The sequence below is a fragment of the Coloeus monedula genome (assembly GCF_965178545.1).
Source record: "Coloeus monedula genome assembly, chromosome: 9".
NCBI classification, from domain to species: Eukaryota; Metazoa; Chordata; class Aves; order Passeriformes; family Corvidae; genus Coloeus; species Coloeus monedula.
Genome location: NC_138789.1, coordinates 10522851 through 10549797, shown reverse-complemented (window position 1 = coordinate 10549797; position 26947 = coordinate 10522851). Strand labels below are relative to the sequence as shown.

At 37.1% G+C, this 26947-nt stretch overlaps 1 protein-coding gene across 4 annotated transcripts in view; it reads right to left on the bottom strand.

Moving 5' to 3' along the window:
• Positions 1-523: 523 nt before the first annotated feature.
• CAMSAP2 (calmodulin regulated spectrin associated protein family member 2) overlaps positions 524-26947 on the bottom strand; it is an 81183-nt gene continuing 54759 nt past the window's right edge. For 2 of the 4 annotated variants that reach the window (XM_082287563.1, XM_082287565.1), the window contains 12 exons: positions 26607-26746; positions 18737-18830; positions 17573-17666; positions 13937-14007; positions 13348-13417; positions 10299-12510; positions 9112-9248; positions 8383-8603; positions 7253-7352; positions 5188-5303; positions 3752-3870; positions 524-2240 (listed from right to left, as the gene is read on the bottom strand). In XM_082287563.1, coding sequence (XP_082143689.1) covers positions 1935-2240; positions 3752-3870; positions 5188-5303; positions 7253-7352; positions 8383-8603; positions 9112-9248; positions 10299-12510; positions 13348-13417; positions 13937-14007; positions 17573-17666; positions 18737-18830; positions 26607-26746 — 3680 coding nt within the window. In that variant the 3' untranslated portion in view covers positions 524-1934. The remainder of the gene's footprint in view (positions 2241-3751; positions 3871-5187; positions 5304-7252; positions 7353-8382; positions 8604-9111; positions 9249-10298; positions 12511-13347; positions 13418-13936; positions 14008-17572; positions 17667-18736; positions 18831-26606; positions 26747-26947) is intronic. The other 2 variants (XM_082287564.1, XM_082287566.1) reach the window with 1 other exon arrangement.

Below are 26947 nucleotides of genomic sequence, written 5' to 3'. Positions count from 1 at the left end.
TAAGAGTTACATATCCTGGTGATATACATGCAAACAATAGGAATCCGCTAACCACAAATAGTTTTGAGCCACATACATATTAAACATGTATTTTAAAGTGTTTTTTCTTTTTTTACAGTTTTAACAAATATACATAAATATAAGAACATAAATTACAGTAAACTGACAGCATTTTTGAGAAAATGTTTATAATCCAGATGCACTGATGCCTAAGGCCTTATAATAATTTAAAAAAGTACTGTTCTAAACTGCTTAATGACATCTCATTCCTGTGCATCTTTTCTCTAAGTAAAGGAGCACATTGTAGTAGTGAGGCAGTTTCTCTCAAAGCAGTTTAATGAGAGAAATATGAACATCATTTTATTCTCCCATGAAACCGAATGGACTACATACTTATAGCACAATACTGTCTTATGTGAATGGAGTTGTCACAACACTGAAACAGAACAGAATCACAAATCATTCAAGTCTTTTCCTGAGAATGAGATTTCCCTCCCCCCCCCCCAACAAATTCTCTGGTGTACGATGTTATCAAAATAGCCACAGATTTAGGGGAGGCTTCAAGTTTGTGTTTTCTTTTTTTTCAGAACAGTGCTATGTTAAAAGCAAATTATAAGAGAAACAAACACTGAAACAAAATAGTCAAACACTGTTTTGAAATAAAATGCAGCCCTTTATAAATAATACTGAAATATGCCTAGAGTTTGGTTTTGCAAATGGTCATGTCATAGATTTACTGAAATGTCATTTAGGCTTTTTTGCTGTATGTATTTAAAAATTGCTGTGTCACAAGACATCGCCTGTTAGTGTCAAGAAAACAATGCACAAAGACACACTGAAAATTCTTACCAGATGTCTATTCCCTAGAAAACTGATTCAAGTCTGAGTTGGCAGATCTGAAGGCAGGAAGTGGCCTGGATCTTAAAATCAATGGGAATTAGATAAACAACTTCTCAAAGATCTGTGACTTAGTGAATTCTGTGATTCTTCTGAATATTTAGTGCTCTGTTAGGCAACATCAGGGATCTAGTTCTGAATGTTTCATGAGTTCCTATTCCTTCCTTGAGGAAGCGGGACCTGACCATGTGCTCTCTCTGCAGCTGGAACCATGCAAAGCAATGAATGCACACTTGTTTAAAATGTTTCAGAGACCTACCAAATCTTTTTACTTTGAGTTTTAATGGTGTTATGAACATGCACATGGTCAGTCACACATCTCAGATGGCAACTTACTGAAACAGAAATAATTGCACCACCTAAATTTACCCTGAGCTGTTAAATAATTCATTTGAAGGAAACTTCAAGCAGTTCAAAGGTTTTTCCTTTACTGTTTAGTTTATAAGCAAATCAGTACTATTTAATTGAAAAAGAATTAAAAATATACAGGGGAATGAATCTTGATTTTGTTACAGCACAGTAAGGATCTTGCAGAACAGACCCATTCAGCTGTTATTCAGTGACATACAATTTATCATTTAGTCTTTACTGTAAGTCAGTATGCAAAGTTCAATGGTATTGAGAATATTAAGAAATTTTTCTTTAGTGAAAGAAAAATATTTCAAGACAAGCACAAATACAAACGTATAAGGCAACAGATGTAAAAAATGTAGTTTGAGTCACTAAAGAGGAACATTCAGTGCTTCAGTGTATCTAATCAAAATACAGAGCAAATATACTCTATATGTTGCATTAGCACATACAAATCTCCACACAAGTCAAACATTTCTGTAATCACTCGTAATTATTCACCTAAGAGTTAATCTTCTGCACTCCTAAACACTGTGTTTACATTCCAGTTGGACATGATAATAGAACTCGGTGTCCAGTTTTAAGTTCTAAGAGTCTTGTTGGCAACTAGAAATCTATTTCCTATAGGCAGTAAAGATGAAGTGCAAGTTTATCACAATTGTCTCAAGCAAATTTTTCCCCATCTACTATGCCTTGGTCGGTAAAAGTTTCTTAGGAGTTACTGGTCTCTTGGTTTGCCACAAATGGCTGTGAATGGTAATTGCATCAACACTGGCAGACAAAGTTTTGGCAGGTATGTGGCTAAATTGCTTCCTGTCGGAGTTGTATTTATACAGTCCCTCTATCATTTTCTTTGTTATAGATTTAGGACCTATTCCCGTTAATTTATTGATTTCTTCAGTATCAGGGCAGTACGTATACAGAGATCTGAACTGGCAGCCTGAATCCCGGAACAAGATTAAGAAATTATTGGCATCAGATTTTTCCATTTCCTTTAAAAGAAAGAAAGAAAGAAAGAAAGAAAGAAAGAAAAACATTCAGAATATGAATTTTACATTGTAATTAGATAACATTCTAAATCATTAGATTTCATTTTGAATTAGTTTTCTACCAGAGCTGAAACTTAGGTCTAACTCTGTCCACTAAAAGACCTTGTTTTCAATCATTAGAATTTGCTAAGCTTCACCTGTCTGAATTTTGATATGGTAGATTTCCATCTCAAACAAAACCTAATTTATTTAGACAATTTCAGCTATAATTGTTTAGTTGTACCTCAAGAACAGACATCCTAAAAGTCTTTTTATAGACCAGATAAAAATTCTTCTCATCATCCATTTCATCAAGCTGGTCTAATATTTGCAAGTTTGGGAACAAGAAACTTCAGATGTGTCAGTATGTCTGAAAGACTCTCTGGTGCTAAAATGTAATTTCATTCATCCCTAAATCCACTTAAGCTTGGTCAAACCATGAAGTCAGTTGAAATGTATTGAACAGAAGTTCTTTATTAGCTGAAGTCTTCAGATTCCTATTCCACCTAACAGACCTTCTATGGGACATGTGCCCTGAACACATACAGCCTCTACCAAGTGATGTATACTTCATCCTAAAGTTAAGCATGACATTTTTGCAGCTATTTTTTTCTGGGATTTCTGAGGGTCATTTTGCTCCAGGTTACTTAAATGGCAAGACTCTGTCCTGATTCCTGACTTGGTATTTCCAGAAAGTGTCTGGAAAGACAGAGAAAGCAGCATCTAGACATGGATGCAGAAGGATTACCAAGAGAAGAAAGGGCAAGAAATACTGCTGTGAAATTTATTCCAGGAAAGAAATTCAAACTGGATTCCAAGTGTCTGTGATGTTTGATCTAGTTAATCTGTTGTATTTGTCATAGTTGGTAAATGGAACAGTCCTGTTACTCTCAAGGTTCAGACTCTGTGTTACTCCTTTTGCCTGGAAACACCCGCAAACTGGTCCCTGAGTTCTTACCCTTACAATATTTGTGCACCTTCAGAAAGGTTTATAGCAGTGTAAGAGAGAAGACTGGAAGGCACCTTCCTTTAATAGAAAGTCCTGAATTTGCCCTACTGCTTGGAAACTGGAGAAGAGTCTAGAAGGGACGTATTTCAATTCTTTCTGTTCATGAGGGCACTGTGCTTTAGTTCTAAATTTCCCAATCTGAGGATCTCTATGTATAAGGGAAAACAACTGTGAACACATTATGAAATTCTCCAATAAAACAAGCAATAACTATTAATTAAACACGTGAATTAATTCAGCTTCCTGTGCTGCATGTACAAAGTAACAGCTCTTGTTTCTACAGCACTGGAGAGCCTTTCTGCCTACACAGGAAGCAAGTCACAGGAGTTACTCAATCCCTTCACTAATTGCTGCCATAATCTCTGAGGATTCCTTTCAATATTTGTATTTATGCTTAAGAGTCTCCATAATGCCTGACTTTGGTTTGACTTAAGTGTTTATGCTTTTAGGGGAAAGATACTCTTACCTCCAGGATCTTTTTCTTTTGACCTTCATTTACTTTTCCAGCCAGGCAGCAATGTGCCAGTGCATTCTGAATTATATACTTATTGGATTTAGCACTGGGTTCTTTGAATAGCTTTGGTCCTATGGAAAAGGAATGACAAATAAGCTTAATTAATCAATAAGCCAACAAAGAGTTACTTCAAATGCTGTGAAGCACTTCTAGTGTGGAACTTTTGCATGCATAAAATCACAAATCCAGGAATAATACAGAACAAGGTTAGAGACAACAACTTTCACAAATAGGTAAAATGTCATTCAGCTGTCACTGAATTTACTTACAAATGTGTCTTTCATTATTAAATCATTATTATTGGCAGCCTTGGTAAATATTTTTTCTCTCAGAAGACCTTTTCTATGAACAACAAAACATTTTGCTATTTCTAACTAAAATTTCAGTTGTCCAGGAGAGAGGAAAGGCTTTCTTTTTCTTTTTCTACACCTGTGATTTCAAAGGTGAGAGGTATAACAGTGAGGCATATTCAGTACTTATAGTAACTGTTGCCTCTCCTCTTTGGACTTCCAGAAACATTTCACCCAAAACCTGGAAGATCTGGCCTTACACTTGTCTGGTTATTCTGTCTGTAAAATGACTTGATTCATCCGTTTGAACAAGAAATCTCCCCTGTTTTAATTTCTGAAATATATGTGTACTTGGATCTAGACCATTAAAATACCCAACATGTGAGTACCAATTCCAAGTCTTGGAAAGGAAAATAACGTACAAACATCAATTAAATTTAAGATTAAATCTCAGTTTGTCTAAGCTTTGCGCAAAAAAGAGCCTAGAAAATACCTAACCATATGCTACTCTTCTCACAAAGAAAGTGATATTAGGTTGGCAAAAGTGGAGCTTTTATAATCCTGATGATGCAAGGTCTTGGCAGTATCACATGTGGTATAGTTAGAGAAAAGGGAGGAAAATACCATTATTATTTGATTAATAATATAGTAAAGAATTAGTGTTTATGTTTAGATCATAAAGTTCTTAATAAACAACAAAGGATCTGTTAGGAAACAAACGGTGCAGAATATTTATATTTGCATTGCTACACAGATTTTTTTGCTGTTGCTATTTGGTTTTTGATTTTTGTCACTCTATTCTAAATTGAGTTGAAATTGCAATGCTTTGTGCCTTGCTAGAGACACTACTGAAGTACAGAGTGATGTGTGAGCCCATGTGTTGTTCTGAGCCTGACTGCGGTTTATTCTGGTTATCACAAATGCTACTGAGTCAGTACTTTTATTTTGGATTTAAAATGTTAACCTTGTATTATTACCCTCTACTTTGAAGGGTAAAACTCAATTAAGTTTCAGGAAGCCAAATCAAGGTAACTGAAAACTTTTCATGCATAGGACCACTAACAGGCAGGTACTTTTCTGAATATTGTTGTCACTGACCTGTGTACTCTGTAGCAGAGGCGACTGAAGAAGTTGTAGATGCATTTTCCCAATCTTTTTCTCCATTACGACTACCACAGCGACTTGGAGATAAAAATCCTTCCACAGATTCAGACCTAAACATTAGTTTTAAAATCTATTAAAACAATTTACAATGTTCAGCTGAGAAGCCTTCTAATATGAAAAGAAGGCAAACGGTACTAAGAACACGATGATTTGAATTATAAAATATAAACCTAAATGCACAATATTTACTGTGTTTTGAGTGATGCAAGAAGTTGGTCTTTAGGTGAGGTATGTGTTAATCAGTTTTTGGGCTACTTCTGTCCCTTCTGAGGGACAGAAACCTAATAGATGTCCTTGGTTGTGAAACAGAATTACTAAGTGGGAATTTGAGTTACTTATAACATGTACTGCCAAAACAATGTGATCTCATGTAGTGAATAAACCAGTTCTTGATAGAATGATGAATATGAAGTAAAAATCTAGTTCATTTACACTTATGACTGCAACAACTGGTAGTGAGAACTGCTATATTTAAGACAGCAAAACAATTTCCTCTCTAATGTTTGTTTTCACAAGCAATAACTTCTGCTGCTGTATTTCTTCAGGCTGCACTCAAATGTCGATAATTTTGCATTTAAAGGTCTAAGCAAGATAGTAAAGTTTTCTTAAATTATTGCAAGATATCCAAAATACTTTTGATTGTGGCTACTGCAAAAGGCAGTCAAATTTGCAGCTTGTAATGAAAGTTTTCTAGTGAGAAAAAGGCACAGAATAAGGAAAAAAGTGGTACCATGTCAACATTTGTGTGCATGCTCATTTTCAGTAAAGTCAGCAACAGGTGAAAATTCAATTTATAATATATCCTAAACCTTTTGTGATTAGCACCTGCATGAAGAAGGTGACAAATGTATCACCGAGAGAGACTCTCTCAGTGGCATCATCAAAGACAATGGCGATGCAGGGACAAGGTGAAAATATGGGTTTGGAAAGATACTGAAAATTCTTTTAACTTGGTTACCATTATAATGTTTTAAAAGTCTCAATCCCCTAAATTAGATCCAAAGCCTGAGGAAGATGTACTGCTCGTTACAAGCACAGTACAGCACTGTACAACTACAGCCCCATACACAGGGGTCATCTCCTGTAAAGACTGCGTAGATGGGCAACATCAAGCCTTTTGTAATAACTAATATAGCTGGAAGAAATCCCCCTCTCAATTAAAACTGTTAATTTTTGAGATGACAAGAGATGTTAGGCTAATTGGATCATTTATGAAAGTTTCTTATGTAATAACTGGGAAGTCAGTTCTTGAGACATCAAGGTAATTGAGAAGTCAATTGAAGCCAGCTTCAGTCTTGTCAGAGCTGATGAGTAGTGTGTAGCGGCCATGAAAACATGACATGCAATATCATAATATGTAGTACTCCCTATCAACCCCCTTTTCCTAGTCTGCCTTTCTTCCCTATTTCTTTTTTATACAAAAAAAAGTATTTGTCTGAGTATTATCAAGTAGTTCACAGAAATAATAATCTTCCTCTGAATGAGATACAGATTTTGTATAAAAAAATTAAAATTTCTCTGTTATTTTCAGGTGATTTTTTAATGCAAAATAAATTCTGGTGTTTGGAAAAGGCTGAAGTCCTAGTGAGCATTCAATAATTCCCTGTACAACTGCTAAAAAAAAAAACCAAACAGAAAAGAAACTTCTGTGTCAAGAAAAGAAAAGCAGCTATGTAGTTGCACATAGCATACAGGTTTAGAAAATATCCACAAATTGAGACTTAGATACAAGCAGGTGAATTAAAGAGGCTGTGTGAACAGCATTTTGTTTTGACCTCATTTATACCTGCCCAACTGGTTTACCTGGTAAAATTTGCAAAACAAATGATCATGGCTTGGTTCCCGAATGTCTGACAGTGGAAACTATCCATGTCTCAAATGAGGAAAACATACCTGTTCTCGGAGTACACAATACATACACGACCTCTAAAAAATTCATGCTAGTTTTACATAGCTGATTATCAAATTTTATTAAATGAAATGGTTATTTTAGCTTTACCTTGGTGTTCTCTTGCCTGACTGCACACTCTCATTGTCCCCTGTATTCAGCGATGCCAATGAAAGACTAGATACTGAAAAAACACGATAAAGCTGTGAACCTGGATAAAAACAAAGTTAAAGCTTATAAACCTATGCAAGTAGGAGAGTCTGTTCATCAGACCAACACCAGCATCTGAAAGTCAGTAAGAGCTTTTCTACATGGGACTAGCACCCACCCATGATATACCTGCATGCATATGTGGTGCACTTCATGTAAACACTTGCTGACACTCAGCCTTTGGCAGCCACCAGGGATGGGCTCAGACTAAGCACTAATGGGAAGCACGGACATGGGAATATTGGCACTATGCAAATCAAAGAATGCAATTAAAGTTAATAAGTCCTCTTGAAAGAGAGCTTAAGAGACTTAATTTAAAGCTTAGGATGGATTCTTGGAAGGTGTTAAGGAAATTCTTTAAATTACACTGGAAGATGGAGGGAAGCAGCCAGAGCAAATGCAGCACAACAACGAAGGTAGAGGAGGCCGTAACAAAAAGAATCACCGAGCAATCTGGTTACTTTTTCTAATTGTAAATTGGCCATACTTCTTCCAGTTATTACTGCAAGCTCTTTTGTATCTAAAGAATGCTAACTTCTTCCACGTGGTTAGTGTTGCTATGTTCTTAACTATACATGCAGTTGGTAAGTGAGCAAAATAGAAAAAACCCATGAAATATAAAAGTAACTTTCAAATTCTAATTTTGTCTGTGTTGTGTGAGTTAAGTATTCTTACCTTATAGTCACCATTTTATTTATTGATCTCTTATGTCCCAACTTTTATTCATTCTTAGCTCTACAGGTGCAAGAAGAGATTAGTGCAGAAAACATGGGTGTGCATGAAACTTGCAACACACATTTGTCCCTCAACTGGGTTTTCAGAGCTAATGTTTTTGTTGATATATGCATGCATGCATAGCAGGTAAGTGACATTGATCTTTCCATTTCTATGCCAAATTTTGCTTTCCAGTTTGGTCACGTGCAGTTTCAATTTAGCACAAGACACTCATAAATGCACGTGCTTGTTAGGACCAAAAACCAAGCTGGTGTTTTAGCATGAACAGACTCTTTTTCCACATAAACATTTGTTACCTGGTGGACCTTTGACTGGTGTCTTAGGTGATTCAATATGATCTCTATGAATAGATTTTGGACGTGGCTTTTTTTGTTTGATTGAGAGGGAACGTGGCTTTATGACAGTATCCATGTCTTCCATAAGCTTTAGTTGCTTCCTTCTCATATATTCCTGCTTAATAAATTCTCGCCGTGCTCGTTCATCCTCCTTCTTCTGACGTTCTTCTTCTGTTTTGCGTCTAAAAATTTACCAAAAAAATTCAGCAGCAGAAACTTTCCAAATAAAGGATTTCAGCTAGTACAGTGAGGACAACACAAGCATCAGATTTTTGGAACTCCAATGTTCTCAAACACCAGTAAGAGACTTTCTAATTTTTTTACAATTTTCAGTGAGTTTAAACTTTTTAGGATATTGCTACCAATAAAACCAAATTAAGGTTTATCAGCTTCATTGCTGTAACTGAGTGAACATTGTGCATTTGTGCAGAAAGAGCCCTGAGGGGTACAGGCTCCCTCAAAGCCATGCTCTGAGGAGCTGTGCCCAGGCCAGCACAGCTCCCAGCCTGAGCGAGCTACAGACTGATGCCACCTGCTGTCCTGCAGGGCCAGCTGGGCTCCTCTGCACATCTGATTCTAGCAGTAAATAACTTGGATATTAAGATGCAAATTTTTAACATGCAAGTTCCACTTCTAACTAAACCAGACATTTTTATGTTCACCATTCCTGATCATTACATGTAGCTTTACCTTGTCTCTTCCTTCTTATGTTCTAGTTCTGCTTCCAGCTGCTGCTTTCGAAGCAAAGTCTCTCTTTCCCTTCTCAACCGCTTTTCCAACAATGCTGCTCGTTTCATTGCCATATCATTTTCTGCCTTTTGATCATCCTAGCAACCGTTTTTGAAAGAAAAGGACCAAAAATATTAAAATCTTTAAATTCCGCAGCTGATTTTGCAAAGTCATTAGACACTTAATTCTGTAGACTGAGTATCCTAACATACTCTTGCAGTATTTGAAGTTTATTTTTGAAGATTTTTCTTAAGACTCTTAAAAACTTCATAATGGAATTTTTCCTTCCTGAGTCAAACAAAATTCAACACTGATACGAGAAAACTTGCTAAGTGAGATATTTTAGTTTTGACTCAGATCCTACATAGCATAAACTTCTTTCAGCTTTGGAAGATTCTGCAGGTATGAACATGAAGGTAATTATCACAAACCCCAATAACTATGCACCATATAAAAGTAACTTCTGAGCAAGCCAGGTGTTTTGTTAGAACTGAGGAATGCTTCCAGACAAGCTAGGTGCACCTAGATACATGACACAAAATTTTGGGGTATTCCAAGATGGAAATAAGTCTAGACCACTGTCTTACAATATGCATTATAGTAAAAAGCCTGTCTGAATACAGCTCTTTAATAAAAAGTCTCCAAGGAGTGCTCCCAAATACCAACTTCAAAAGGGAGTCTCAGCAGACTATACTTTCTTAGCCAGTCAAAAGACAGAAAAAGGCTCTCCAGAGTGCAATTCAAAAATGTGAATAATTTTTAAAAATGCAGGCTGTTGTGTACTTCAAAAACTTTTATTTGGGGGTGAGGTGGGGAAGTGAAGGTGAGATGTGAGCATGTTTAATCAAGATCATCAAAACAGATGTTAAAAATCAATCTACATTCAGCATGCATCTTCCTCACCAAGACCTCCAAGCACTCTTCCATAACTATCAATGGAAAAGGATACACTGGCATGCTCAGAACCACAGTATGGTAGAATCTCACCACTCTTACGATGCCAAATTAATCAAGTCCAAAAGATAAACTTGCACATTTAGAGTTGCAGTACCATCTGCTTGGACTTTAATCATCAGTGACATTCACATCTCAATTAAAGATTCAAGCAAAGCTTAACAGCCGACATACACATCCACTAGTTCTCTTACCTTAAAAAAGAATCCACAACACACTTTCTGGTCATCTTCAAACTGTTCTCTATCACTCTCACCTTCATACTTCTCAACAGATACCTCACTTTTTTCTGGTGGCTTCAAATCTGATAGGGAAACTTCAATTAAGTTAGCTGTTTTGGGAGCTGGAGGTGGTAAAATCGGTTGGTTTAGCTGATCTTCATTTGGGGTGAGGCAGACGGTTTCTGTGATAGGCTGAGACAATACTTCAGAAACATTAGATTCAATAGGCTTAATCTCCTTTTCCTCCAACTTCTGCTCACCCTGTTTTGGCAATTTTGGTCCTTCTTCTTTTGCTACCTCTTCTGTAGATTTGCCTTCTTTCAAAAGATTTCCCTTTAATTGAGATTCGCTCACACGTTCACCATCATCTCCAAAGCAAACAAATGATCTAGTCTGAATGGGCACCTGACTGGGAGAAAACCTCCTCAAACGGGGAAGACTGTCTACAGACCGTGGGGCAGTCAAGGTACGGTTTAGAGGTGTTATTTTCAGTTCGTTTGGCCTAGGAGTCCTTTGCATTTTAATGTGAAAAGAGGCATTCTTCCTGTTGGAAGATTGTGGAGACTGATGCGTAGAGCGAGGAGATTCCTGTGAGAAAGGTGCAACAGGAGCTGGAGTTCCCCCTTGCCTTGAAGAAGACTTAAAGTCCCGAATCTGCTTCTGAGGAGAAGGCTGAGGAGGAGAAATAACCCAAGCCTGTTGCTCTCTCATCTGCATCAACATCTCCTGCTGAAGGGATAGACGTTGCATTTCTTGTTGTAAAAAGTGTAGGGAAGAGTTTAGTTTTTCGATAGATTTTGTATATTCTAAGAGATCTCCATCATTAAGATTGTCTTCTGAGGGGCTTGCTAAATTCCATTGCTTTTCAGCATCCCCAGAAGTAGCAGGAGATTTTAACCATTTGCTATGAGAATTTTCTGGGTTTTCTTTTATTAATTCTGAAATCTTACTAGTTTGGTCATCTGATTTTTGAGTTTCTTTTTCTTTCAACCGATTGCTGTCAGTGAATACCTTCTCATCTTCAGCTCCTGCTGCTTCCTCTCGGAGAGGTGATACCCCATCACCTTTCTTTTTCACAACATTAAGAAATGCTGTTCTTCCCATTTTCTGCCGCTGCTTTGTGAACGCAGCTTCAACTTTCTTCTTCTGTGCTTCAATGGCTCGCCTCTTTTCCTCTAGCTTCATCCTAAGCTGTACCATTTCAGAAGCCAGTAATTGTGTAGTGTCTCTTCCTTGAGGAACAGATGCTTCCTCGGGAATATGAGCCCAAGCAACCATATGAGGGATGTTCAGCTCAGAACCTTCTGGTGTGGTTTTCTGAGAACTGCTTCCACTGCTTTTACTATCTGTGTGATTCAACTTCCTGAATTTCTGCTCTGCAAAGCTGGTCATTTTAACCCCTGAGCTCGAAGAAGCACTGCTGCCTGCCTGTGATTTAGTACTTACTGAGCTGGGACAGGGACTTAATTGATCTCTGTGATTGCTAGCCCGCATGTCATAATCCTGGAGAAATTTAGATGGTTCTTCCATGTCAGAGTCCATGCTTACAGTATAATCTCTCAAAGAAGAATCCTCATCCATTGTCTCTGGGATGTCTTCTGATGGGACATGTATTCCAGTATCTACTTCTGTGTTGTCAGTCACAGGACTCAGAGCACCTTTAGTGTCTGTGATTACATCTGGGGTAGTCTGATTTGATTTAATGTTTGAATTCAAGATGCTCATTTCCCGATTGTGAAGAAAGAACCCATTTGTAATTTGGTCTGTTTGGAGAAGTCTGGGAGATTTTTCGGTGTCATGAATTATCTGCAAAGCCTCTTCAATGCTTGGCGTCTCAATCTGATTGCCAAAATCATCCAGAACTGCCCTGTTTTGCAGAGCTCCATTTGGAAACCTGTAGTGTCTGCTCTCATTGGCATTTCTTTGATTTGCATTAAGAGACTGATTGGCCTTTGTGTCTTTAAGAGGTGTCATGTCCTTTTCCTCTTCAATATCTTGATTCTCCTCTTCTCCATTCACTGGTTTGAAGGACAGATTTTTTCTAGAATGCTTTGGCATGCGGTTGATGTTTCCTGTAAGGCCTTCATTGCTCACAGATCTAGGAATTCCTCTGTTTGGAGTAGATACTGGAATGCTTTTTTCTTTGTCAAAAGGAATGTCAAATGAAACTCCATGTAATGATGACCTAATAGAGATCAGAATAAAGGAAGTAACTGAGCAACTCATGGTTATTAATAAGAATAATGAAATATTTGTATTTGGTTTTAAAATTATTTTAAGCTGGTAGTATTAAAGGCACTGTTAATTTTACTGTATTTTGCCTAGCTTCAAATATAATAAACATGCATATATTTTTAGATATTTTTAGATATTTTTAGATATTTTTAGATAGATAAATAGATATAAATATAATAGTGTTTTTAAAAGCACAATAGAGTAGAATGTAACAACATTTTCTTCAGACTCAGAAAATGTTTTTTGCTACTTTGGAATAAATTCTAGGAATTTTAGGAGTATAGGAATTGCCATCATAGATCAGAAGGAAGGTGTGAAAAGACACAGTTTATGTGCCACTATAACTCTTACCATTTCAACTTTGGTTTATACCCTACAGATTAAAAGTTTATGGCTGGTCTAATTGAAAACCAATACATTCAGCCTGCTTGTTCTTAGCATCCCCAAAACAATACAAGCTTAAAAGCTACTGAGATCATTAGCCATGTTAATCTTACCACATTTAGTTCACTGTGGTGAGTAAATCTGAACATATTCAATGCCAGCAATTCAAATATCTGAAGCATACCTCTTCCAATGTAAAGAATAAATTATTTCTTTCAGAAGATTGTTTCCTATTAACCAGTTTTTAATCCATGATACAGTTTTATCTTTCTTTTTCTACCTTTGCAAGTAGTTTACAAGAATTCTTATTACAGGACTCGGAAAATCCGAACTACAATGGAACATGTACTACTGCTGATAACCAAACCCCAATATTTTGTAACCAGCTTGTAAGACTACTTACCTTTTTTCTTTGGGCCATGTCCCTACATGCCCATCTACATAAGACATTGATGTGGACCTTCTGATGACTCCTAAGTGAAATAAAATAGGACCTAGTGTAACTGCTGTGGAAAATTATTTTAACATCAGCTTCTGTTGCTTTAACAAATTAATCTGCTTCACTACTCAGAACACTGCAGTGGCAAAAAAGTGTTTACATTTTGAAAATAGAACTAGAACAACAAAGCCAATTTCATTCTAAATATATATTATACTCCTCATCCCTCATAGAATTTACTATTGTGTAAAATATTCTACAAATCCTACTAAAATGTACTGCAAATACTTGTTGTAAGCCATCTTCCACATAATCAAAACAGAAGCCAAATTAAAAAAAACCACACAAAATGTATTTGGTACAAACACAAACTTCCCATTTGCACATTTTATAAATTACCAAAGTCAATGATGTAAATTAATTAATTTTTCATGTAAAGGTCTCCCCCTATTTCTGCATAAGTAATGTTTGAATAAATATAAGCAAGACAGCAATTTACTCAGATGACAACACCTTGTCTCATTGCCTCTCCCACCCCTTTGTGAATTGTTACCTGGAGCAGATGAATAAGGCTGCTGGGGAGTATGCAGTTGGTGAGGTGGTGTGTAAGCCGGACTTTCCAATCTATAAAGCAAGAGACATTATCTTAAAATTAATACATTGAAAGCCACATTACAAAAGAGCAACCAGTCATCATGTCCTGGGCAAAGACAATTTGTGATGGGAAAGAAAGTGACATGTAATTTTCTTCTGGAAATATTAATTTATCAACTAAAAAGAGAACCTTGGCCTGGAACTAATGCAGGTAGGCCAAAAAGTCAAAAATATATTTCTCACACACGAACAGCTACAGAGCTGCTGCATTAGTTTTGTTAACATATTTGTCTCCTGATTTATTTAATGTAAATGTCTCTATTAGAAGGTTCCATTTTTTAGGTTTGATTTTAGTAAAAAGTCCAAACAAACATGAGCAAAATGAGTCAGCTTCTACTGGCCTCCAAACTGAGTGACTGCAGCCAATATCACATACTTTCCATGCATTTCTATTTGCAGTTGCTTAGTTTGAAACTTCTGCTTTGTGTCTGGACTGCAACATGCACTAGAAGTGGATAAAGAAGGTTTTGTGGTAGACATGACTTTATAAATAAAAAAATATATTCACTACTAAAGGAGTAATTATAGAGATTTCCTCTGTTTCTACTTACACAGACACTTTATTTGGTTTACAGAGAAGGTCTGTAATTGAGTAGCTGTGTTAATCCAGGATCAGATTAACATAATTCAGTGTTTTGATCAAGGTGCTTCTTCATGATCAGAACAAAGACACGTACATAAAGACACATGGATTTGTATGTAAAACACTTCTAGAGAAGCCAGACTTCAAAAACAAGCTGGATTAAATCCTTTCATGTTTTGAATTTTGTCCACTGAATTGGACACTCCCAAACTCACATTTTTCAGTCACAATATTTGTTTAATTTATTATATTATATATACTGTATGGTGTAGAAATGTCTCTAAATAATATTTGCAAGAAGGATATTCCCAACAATTTAAGAAAAATACAATCTACAAAAGCATCTTTCATAAGTATATTAAATTGTTCAGTATAGGTTCCCATAAATTCCTCATTTTTTGTGTCAGTAACACTACACATTAGCTACATGATGTATCTGTTTTAAATGGCATTCAAGATTTCTGTGAGAATTTTAAAATCCTAATGTCTATAAGTTATCTTAAAAGAAAAGCATGCTTTCCAAATTTAATCCAGCAGCCTGTGAAAATTTGCTACTATGAAGAAAATCTATACACTTAATTTTCCTTGGGGAAAAGACTGATTCTGGCACCAAGACTGGGTTCCATGGCAACCTCAGACATTGTAACTGCTCACTGCCACAGTCCCACTCCCTCCTCTGTGCTGGATCTGGCTCTCCATCCGATCCTCTGAGTCATTTCAACAAGCTAAGGCGACAGAAGAACATTCACTTTTTCCGACTGGCTTCATTTTTTTTGTCTTTGTGTGCTGAAATGGCAATTCAAATGCTCAAGGGGGCAGGAATGCACAGTTGGGACAGGGAGGAAGGCCCAGGACCCCAACATCCTGCAGTCAGGTCTCTTCTGCCAGGGAACCTGCAGCCTGTGTGTTGGATTCCAACAATCTGAAATTACTTTTTGGGCCCTTCCTTTGTCCTGCAGTGATGTATCATCATGTTGGATGAAATACCCTGGTTTATGAGGAAAGATACAGCAAAAAGGCCTTGGGAACCCCTGCTTCAAAGGATATGTTCAAAACTACTGGGTCTTGTTCTCCTGGCTTATATGCTCAGTTTACAAGAAAATAAAATCATTGTCTACAAGGGAAACACACTTTGGATACATACAGGGAAAGGATTTGGAATCCCAGCATTTAATGGTAGTAAGAAATATTACTCCCTTATTAAAGTCAGCATGGATTCCTAAATACTAAAAATGTACTTAGGAATCTTAAACCCAACCAAACCCTCACCTCCCTCTTCAAAAACCCCATCCAAAACCAACAGAAAAGGCTAAACAGGATTATCTGGGTTGGCAATCAACAATTTGCTAAATATTCAGTTAAAATGCTAATTTTATCCTTCTCCTCTGTGCCATTTTAGATAAAGTCAATAAACCAAAATAAAAGCCTCCAAATTATAAATATATTGTAATGCTGTCTCTCATTCACTGTGTCCAGATCACATCACTGGAAGGCTTTCTTTACCTTGGCAAAAGAAAGATTAAAAAGAAAGCCTAATGTACAATTTATGTCCCTTATGATAGAAAGAATAGGTTGGAAAAGACCCTTAAGATCATGAAGTACAGCCATTAACCCAGCACTGCCAAGGACACCACTAAACCATGTCACTAAGTGCCACATCTACATGTCTTAAATAATTCCAGGGATGGAGACTCCATCACTTCCCAGGCAGCCTGTTCCAATGCTTGACAACTTTTTTGGTGAACAAATTTTTGCTAATATCCAATCTAAACCTTTCTTAGTGCAAATGGAGACTGCTTCCTCTTCTCCTATCGCTTGCTCCTTGCAAGAGGAGACCAACCCCCACCTGTCTACAACCTCCTTTCAGGCAGTTGCGGAGAGCGATTAGATCTCCTTCAAGAAATTCATCAAATGTATGATCAGCTACAGAACGCAAGGGAAACAGGATGTTTTTACATTGCTTCCAAACCTGTAAGAGTATAACTAAAAATAATGTTTCACATTGTCTTGGTTTTGGCTGGGACAGAGTGAATTTTCTTCCTGTAGCTGTATTTTGGATTCAGTGTGAGAGCACTGTTGATAACACACTGGTGTTTCAGTTGTTTCTTCAGTGGTGCTTTCTCTAAGTCAAGAACTTCTCAGAGCCTCGTGCCAGCGAGGAGGTGCAGGAGGAGCTGTGGGGGAGCGTGGCCAGGACAGCTGAGCTGAGCTGGCCACAGGGATGTTGCAAACCATGGCTGTTGTGCTCAGGATGAACTGGGGGAGTTGGCTGGGATGGGCTGATCGCTGCTGGAGGGAGCAATTGTACTGTGCAGCCCTTGTTCTCCTGGGGTTTATTCCACTCTCTCCTTTTCATTGCAATTATTATTATTATAATCACATTTTATTTTGTTTCAATTATTAAACTGTTCTTATCTCGTGAGGTTTACATTTTCTTTCCAATTCTCCTCCCCATTAGGAGGCAGTTGGGGTGGAGAAATTCATCATAGCCTAAATATTTATTTTTACCTATTTGACTTTCATGGTACCATAGCAACATAACCAAATCAAACTAAACCCATCACTCAGTTATGTTATCTTAGTTTACTTTCATTATAACTTTTGGAAAATTTGCTGTGAATTCCAGAAAAATAGCTCCTTCAGAGTACACCTGGTCAGCAGCTCCACTCGAAACTGAAGAGAACAAGGCTGTGTGACACTTCTTTGCTGAATGCTGAGGGTTGTTTTGGAAACTGGTAAGAGAACAGCATGCTGTCCAAGTGCACAAACATGAACATGCAGCAGGGAGGGAGGGCTGAACCTATGGGATATTGCACAAAATTCCACAGATTGTATCTGGTAACTCAATAATTGAGCTTTGAAAAAGGCAAAAAAACTAAATTCAAAAATCTGTTTGGTTTTGAACAGAAAGGAGGAGATTGTGAAACAGTTCTAGAGATTCCCTGGCATTACCTGGCTACAAAGTCAGAACCAGATGGACCATCCACATAATTTCTTCTGTTAGCATTCAAGCTGTGAGCAGATGCTGCATCTTTTGCAGGTTCAGCTGCCAGGAAGAACAAAGTTCAAGTTATTATAGTTTAGTATTCAGTTAAATTACATAGTAGAAAAGCTGTCCAAAATACTCTTAAATAATGATTTTCAAAGATTTAAAGAATTTTCATTGATTCCTTTATATAGATTAAAACTCTCACTTCCTTTCATCTTTACATCCTCTGAAGCTCCGATATTGGCACTAATTAAAGAAATGAAGACTGACAAAATAGACTGGAAAGAGCAAGGGAAGAACCAATACAGACAAATAAAGTTAAAAAGAGCCACAAAATTAAAAGGAAACAAACAGTTTTAGTGACAGTTGTTCTTCTGGAAGAAATGCTTCTGATAGAAGTTTTTCTCCCCAAACCCTGTGACTGACTATAAAATAGGTTATTTGTCACACCCTAAAACAGTTATCCCTATTTAAAGGTTTGTGTCAGATTTGTATGTGCTATAAAGCATATAAATGAAAAAAAGGTGTAAGAGCCACCCAATGAAAAACTCTTCCTAGTGCATGGAAAGCCAATCACAGCATTGCTGTAGGAACATTTCAATTACCTTTGTTGTCATTAACAGATCGCAAGATCTATCTGAGAGGTGGATTTTTGAATTTGAGAATTTGCTGATGGAAGATGGTGCCTTTGCATCAGGTACAAAATGCAATTTGACAATTAGCTCTCTATTCACTTTCCCCAGATTTATGATTCTTTCTCTTGGTATCTTCTCAGCAACACAAGTACTTCAGGCTAAATTCTGTTCTTGGTTTCTTATTATGTTTGTAATCCTTGCATGGGCATAAATGGATTCTAGGCTTGTTTAGGTCAGGAAAATTTGCAAGTGATTATACCACAACAATTTAAATGAGTTTTTGGTATCAGACAAAAAAATCTGATTATGTTTTATGAGATGAGATGAAGACTTACAATGAAGAAAGAGTACTCCTCTCCTTCCTTCTTTAAGGGAGTTGTACACTGCCAAATCCTGTTAACTAAAATATTCACTGCATCTGTGAACACAATGGCAATCTGTACACATACATATCAAAACATGCATATTAAGACCAATCCATAACATAATTACCTTGGGGATGCACAACAACACGGGGTTGTACAAATGATGGCTTCACCACTTCAAACCACCAGAACAATTCTGCCATGAACACCATGTAATTGCTCTACATGAAAAAAAAAAAAAAAAAGATGGAGAGAAATTGATGTTAAAACACAAGCCTGCAAATAAACAGATTAAGCAGCATTTGGGAGATGCCTCTGTGTTTCAGCCAGTTTACAGTCTCCACTTTTTTTCCAATCTCCACTGTTTTTTTAGAAATAAAGACCAGTACAACTGATCTGTAGCACCAATACATAACTCGACCAGATTGCAACCGATTGGGTTGAAACGTTTCGTAACTAGCATATGCTCAAGCCTGATGTCCTGCAGGGAGGGCAGAGAGGACCAGGATGGGTGGAAAAAGATGCCTGCCAAAGATCAGCCATTTCCATTAAAAAATAGCAGTGAAAAGTCCATTGCAAGGCTAGGCAATGCTTTTTTCAGGGATTTTTAATGTGAAAAAGTATGGTAGCCCTTCGTTTTAGTGCAGGAAGTTGGAATCTGATTTTGGCTTTTGTGTTAAGTATGTGGTTTTGGTCACACTTTTGAAGATGTACCCAAATTTACAAGTCTTCAATGCAAAACAAAAACCAGCAGCAGAGTTTCTTGACTGCAGGTTAGAACAAGATTTAGCTCCAAGGTTTATGCACACTTAATACACTGCTGATATACCTCCCTACTGTATGTTCCCATCACACAGCTATGAAAGTCACAGTGTGGGAGCCACCAGATTTAACACGAGGAGAAAAGCAAATGAAAAGGAAAAGACAGTTGGTGACAAACTGCATCAAAACAACAACAAAAATCAATAGAGGAAAACCAGGCAGGAGCAGCTGTTTCTGCTGCAAGAGCACATGAGGAGTGCAAGAAGTCCAGAAGGTTGTTGACTGTGGAGGCTGAAGAGTTCAGAGGCCAAAGCTTCTACAGCTTCAGTGCTACTTCATATCTAGAAATATCAACTGAATGAGATCAGCAAATATCCAGGTTTGAGCTGGCTCAAGCAGGTGCACAGACCTGTGCCACCAGTCTTACAAAGTCTGAACATGTAAACAGTGCTTATACATTAAAATGGGAAACCATAATTAAACAGCTCTTTGAAAGAGTTTCTTTCAAAAATTCTAAACAAAATGTCATTCTATTTCAAAAACAAACAACAGGCATTAAGGATAAGAACATCATTTTAAAACAAAAAATTTGCTAAAAAATCTTTGATAATAAATGAGATAATCTCAATTCTGCATCAGTATATTTGAAAATATAATTTTGAGTATCCATTTGACACTTCTGCTTCAGATTTATTTTTCCTGAAGATTTCTAACACAGATAATCCTTTACTTCGGCAAGGGGGTACTCAGACCAAACAGTACTCCTACACTTTACTATATGGTGAAGGGATCAGGCAGATGTTGCCACAGTTATTACACAGAAGTTATAAATAGAATAGGAAAAACCCCGTCGTTGCTTATTCAGTTCGACAGAACTGAATGAGGAAAAGTACATAGCAGAATCTTTTCCATTCAAAGTGAATGTCAAACATAGCATTTGGGTATCACACATGGATTTCATTAGGAAGCTTAGACCAAGAAAAAATCAGATGTACTTCTCAGACAAAGTATGATTTTTAATACTACAATTTCAGAATATTATAATTTCTCCCCTAATATTTCCCCCTCCCCTTGCCTCTCCTTAAACTTTTACATTTTTAACTTGATTTTTTAGTACAAAAAAAAATTTACGAAATATTCTAATCATAGCCTTTGTCCCCATCTGAAATAATATTGCATTTAGATACTCCCATTTCTTATGTTTATGTTGAAATGCTGCATTTCAACAAAATATAGACACACAATAGTGTGACTATTTTATAAAGGACAGATATTCTATGCAGAATATCTTCTACACAGCCCTGAGCTGCTGCAAGACAGTTTGTCTTTCTAAAGTCACCAAAGCAGTATTTACTGAACTAAAAATGAAAGTGCTGCACAGCCCACTGAGAACAGAGGCTACTTCGGATGTCTGGTGGGGAGCCATCATGATGGAAATCACATTTTCTCACAAGTTATTTTTAGTCAGAAAGGGACATTAAGAATTATCAAAGAGAAAGACTGATGATCAGTAACAAATTTTTTTGGAAAAACTAGCGGTGGATCTGTAGTACTGTTGCTATCCAGGACTCAGAAGAATTTAGATATTATTTCCACAGATTTTGTCTTGATTATGGTGACAGAAATTCTAACAGCTTGCCATATGATTATCACATGCACTTACACACAATATTCAGAAGCATAACAGTATTTTAACAGTAATAAAAGCCGAGGAAGCTCTGAGCAGCCCAGGCTGGCTCAAGCCCCCTGAACAGCAGATGGCAGACTTGCAGCTTCAGAGATCCTGTTATTTGCTAAACATTCTCATTTCCTTTCAAATACTTCAAATATATTATACCCTCCTAATACCTATAGCTTTTAGATCTGCATATTTATAGAATAACCGTAAGATCATATACACAAATGATAAATGTAATTCGTCATGAGGCTTGCATCCACTAAAATTGGGTGTGAAAGCAGCCATGGAGGTTTTTAGAAATTTTTTCAAAATGAACATAAAATGCACTGTAAAATTTTTAACATTATACACATTAAAATCTCTGTCCAGTGGGCCAGGAAAGGTCACCTCTGGTGCAAATCCACAGCTTTTCTGTTATACAAGTGCCAACATAAATGCCTCAAGATTGCAGAAAACTGGAGTGTCCCAAACTGTCTCGAGAAGGCCGAACTACAGTTCTGTGTATGATCCAAGCACTACCAGTTTGTCCTTTGTCCTGCCACAGGCTAATAAATGCCACAATAACTCAGTTTGAAAATCCACTCTGTCTTGTTTCAGACCAGAACAGAGAGGAAAGAGCAGCTGATTAACATCAGTGAAAGCAAACCACGCTGCTTCCCTTTAAATAATGAGTCAGGAACATTTGGTCCCTCTCAGGGAGAAACTATCTCAAAAAACTGTTCCCTGGTTGAAGCTTACTTTTAATTCCTGATCCTGAATCCTTTTAACCCAGCCAGATGGGAATCGAATGGCTGAACTGACTCCCACCATACATAGTAACAGCCTCACCAAGCACAGCCAGCTGCTCTCCCAGGTCCTTAAGGGGCTCACTCCAGTTGCCAGTTCAGGCTTAGGTGAGCAGCCTGGCTGGCAGTGGATTTTGCACTGACACTGAAGGGAAAGCTGTGCAACACGTGTGGACATTGTGCAGCCCTGAATTTCTAGGATTTATCTATGCAATGTATTTGCACATTTTTTTTCTCATCTCTGGTGCTGATTACGGCCTCTGCTTATGCTGTTTACAAACTCACCATCAGTATTACATCAGAAAGTACAAGTACTCAAAACTGCTCAAGTGCAACAAATATTTTTTTATATAAATCAACCCTTTAGATATCATATATTCTTGTTCAATTCAGCAGTGGAAAGAAAAAACAGAACTTCTGGATCTGAATCAAAGAAAATTTGACAGAGCAAATGTTTTTTCTGGTTAGTAATCAAGTGCAAAAATAAGATACCTATTCCATGTGCTTAGTTGTGATTCTGCACAGTTTAGAGTCTGACCCACATCTAGGTCAGAGGAATGCCCCTTCAGTCAAGACACAGCAATCATCTCCCAGATTTGCGTCATTTCACATTATGAAAGCTTTCATTCTGTAATAAATATGCCTTCTGCATGAGCTTGGGTGAGCAGACTCTACAGATATCAGCACACAGCAGCCAAAGAGAAGCAGCATTTGTGCTGAGGGGCAGCACACAACACCCCCCCAAGAACCAAGAGGCTGCAGAGCTCCATGGCCCTGCTGAATGCCCAGGAACCCACGGGCTGAGAGCAGCAGGACTCAGCCAGATCCTTACAGGACCAGCAGCACGTTTGTGTCAACCACAGGCTGTACAACCCTGGCTGCGCCCACAGGGGCAGTAGATATTATATGCAGACAAAGATTATATGTATATACACACCCCAAGAGACAAATGAACCCCTTGAGAAACTTTCTGGACACGTTCCCCAAAGCCACTGGTGGGCCAGTATGAGGCCCTGCTTCTGGGAGACCATAGAGCCAGGCCCCAACCCAGTAAAGATCACTGTGTGTGAATGTGTGTGAACTCTGTAAGCAAATGAGTGCTGTGTGTGAATAGTTCTCTCTTAGTAATAACTGAGTCATGCTACTAATAATGGCAGTGGAATTAATAAAAATTGCTCTAATATTGTTATCTGAGTCTCACCCTCAATCCTCTATCAGTGAAGAGAGAATGTACAACATGTGTACATTAAATGAATAGTACAAGTTTAGGATCACTATTTAAGAAAACAAAACACAAACCCACACATTTTTAAAGGCTCAGGTAAAGGAACACTTACAAAAGACAATAATTAACTGCCTGTCAATTGATGCAATGGCAAGTTCCCACATAAGCTCTCAAATCATGGCAAACACCAAATGATTCAAGCTGTCATTCAGCTCCCTCTTTGACAGTTAACCTCCCAAATGACTTGCTCTTAGATTTGAAGCCTATAGCCCTACTAGAATAAAGTGGCAGAGACTGATCTAAAATTATCAAGAATATAATAAATTACAACCAAAGATGTGGTTTTTAACTCCTTTAGAAATAATTTCAACATCTATCTCATGCGACAAATGGAACATGTAAGATACTTTTATTTTAATTCCTTCTATTCAGGGACCATACCACAACCTTTTAGGAATTATGCATTCCCTTAGATAACCAAAGCACAAATGCTACATACCTCTTATTACATCACAGTGCTAATCAACTGTTGGGACAAAGCAGCAAATAAGCCTTTACAGTTCTGCAGGGTGGTTCATACTTCTTGTGATGGCACTTTATACAAGGTTTTTTATTTCTACAAACTTGTTCTTAGAAAAGGCAAAACAAGTGCATGTCAAGACACAATAAAACAGTTCTTTCAGTTCTGTGTACTTTCCCAGATACAGGTGAAGAACAAGATACTTAAAAAATAAATCCTGTCTGAGGATGAAACTGCTTAAAGGAGAAGGGCAAAAAAGCAATCTGCACAACTAAATAGAAATCCAAGATTTTCAATTATTTCCTCTTGTTAAATATGCAGGGAGGATTCAGAAAACATTGTGATTATTTTTATGTAATCACTCTCTACTTGTGTTTGTCTGTCTCAAAGGAAAACAACCAGGAACCAGTATGGTCCCTTGTTGGTGCCTCAAGCATCCATGGAATGTATTCAAATATTTCTTTTCTTTAATATCAGTAGCCCTGCCTTAGTAAACATCTTATGAAGAACTTCACAAATGTATTTTTCTTAGAGGAGAAGAAGTAAGGAGCAATAAGGAGCAACAAAACTTACTTTATGCTTCCTTTGATTATGACACATTAAAGCTGTCTAAATATCCAGACAAAGCTTATTTTTCCTCTGTGCTAAAACAGAACTAAGCCAACAGTTTCATCTGCTGTAAAATCTGACAGCCTCTACCAAAGACTTAGGATGCCTAAGTGAAGTCACTGTGTTTCTGTGCATTTTGATGACAAACCAAAAGCAGGCAGTCACCTTGGTCAATTTCTGCATCATACCCTATCTCTAACCTACCTTGATTTAATGTAACAGGACAGTGCAGGGTGCCCTGTGAAGAATGTAAGGTAGGTACTTTGTGCTTGATCACTTTAACACCTACTGTAATTTCTAGGACCACACAAGGCACAGCACTGTAATTCCAAAAATTCTGCTATGATCTTTTTATTGAGGCTTTTCCAGTAAGATATCAGCAGTTGGTATTTTTTACTTTTTCTGTCACCACTATGTATGTAAGAAATTTTTAAGCTAAAAGCACAGTGAACCACTCTGAAAACAGACAGGAATTTCTTCCGATTAACAAACTTCTATAAATCCTAAAACTTCATACTATGTAAATTTTGTAGGCTGAGATACAAGTAGCTTCCACAAACCAGTGTAATTCAGTGTGCAATATTTAAAATATCCATTTACAATACAAGTTTTTTTTAAAGTGACAAATAAATTCTTTGGAGAATAAACACATTTATTAAAACTTACTCTAATCAGATGCACTGGAAAACTAAGGAGGAGCTCCTTTAACAATGAATTTATTTTTATAGCAGATTAATTCTTAACACTGGAAAAAGCGAGTTTGCAGCACTAGCCAAAGTTTCCATGCCAAGGTTTAGAAGAAAAACTTGGCAGCCTTGCTTTGTAGCACTTACATCTAAATAAGCATCCACGCCACAGCAACTTGTAAAAACATGATCACAAAAGGGTTTTCTCAGATCTAGAAATACACTCTTTGAAAGAACTCTAAATCCTACCTAGAAACAGTGTTCACAAACAGCAAAATCACTGAGTCTGCAGCACTTTAAAAGTGTAAAGTCTGATGCATTGGGATAGTGACAAAATATTTACTAAAGTTATTTTTTTAAAATTGAAGCTTCCTAGTGCACACTGGCTTGAGAAATAATTCAAGCCATTACTATAAAAATGGTATGAGTAATTGCCATGGATCAAAACAAGAATAATCAATTGCATTTATTCCATGGATCTGTAAGCAGAGAGAAACAATCAAAATGCAGTGAAGGAGTCCTACTCGAGATCACTGACTGTGGCTGTAGAACTATGAAGTACAGCCAAGGCAGACTGCAATGCAGCAGACTTCACAAGTATGTAGGTAGATTACTGCCTGTGAAATTTAAGAGCACCAAAAGCTGACTGAAAGCAGCCACTACGCAACTTTGCATACACAAAATAAACCAGCAACAGCTAAGTAGTCTAGACTTAGGTCCTACTGCCCTTACTCACCCTGGCAGCTCATTACTTATTTGAAAAGGATTGGGTTCAGCCCTACAGGAGACAACAAAGCTGTATTCAAGCTCTGGCCTCTGTGACTCTGCTTGTGAGATTGCTAGGAAATCATAAAAGCAGTGAAATGACCCAGATATTTAGAAACCAATTACATCCCATCTGCAATGGATATGCTGACTTCAGAAAAATAACATTTCATTCCCCAAAGGCAAGCCAACAAGAATCTTAAGCAAATGAAGTGTGTTTTATATAGAAGAAAGTCTTGGTGAAACATAATAATGAAAAATTAAAATTACAATTAGCCAAGAAATCCTTCAGTTGCTCCTTCTCTTTGTGCACAGGCTTAAAGAATTACAGAGTAATGCTTTATTTTCCTCTTTCTAAAAGAGCAAAATCTTAGACTGATTGAAAACACTTAATTGCTTACTCAAACAACTGTATTTGCTGGGATTGTGTTACTGCTTGTATTTGGGGCATCAGGCCATTGGATTTTCCAATGAAATTAACTCAGAAATTTACACTTTTACAAAAGTGAAAGAGCTTTAAGATTAAAACCCATGAAATTATTGTGTACACAGAAAAAAGTAAGAATAGTGAGTAATAATTCCATAAACGAGTCTTCAGTATTTCCTCCTTTTGTTAAGGCCTTGATACATTTAAATTAATGCAGATCACTATTACATTTTAACAGAAATATTGCAGATTACAGACTTTATTGATTAATTATTAAGAGGATAAAGTGGGAAATAGTTTTGCACAAAATCAAATTTTTACAAATCCTTACACAAGCACTTTTTAAAAAATACTTTGAAATTCCTAGGAAAACATAATGGCCAAAAGAAGGTAGCTTTTCATTCTGCAGAAATTTGTGTGTTGTGTGCTACATCACAAGAGAAGCCCTACAGCAGCAGGCCAAACAAAAAAAGACTAAACATATCATTAGCAAAATAGTCCGGTGGACATTGCTTGCATTTTTATTTGTTATATTTTTACCTTTATTGAAGAAGCTGCATAGAGCATATCCTCAAGACTGAAATGGCAACACTGGTTGAGGTATTCCTGACAAAATTCTTGAATCAGTTGTAGATTATACAGGCTGTCAGCCAAAGACATGGTCTCTTTCAAACAAATATCTAAAAAAGAAGAAAAGAAGTAAAGGTTAGATACAATGACAGATTTGCAAAAAAGTGCTTTTTGGCTTTTATGGATTCAGGAGCATTTACTGGATAAATTCAGACAATTTCTGTCCCCCCTCCCCACCAGAGACTTTTATTTTTCTATTTCAGAAATGAAAACAATTATTAAGCTACATTTTATTTTTGCATTTATAAGTA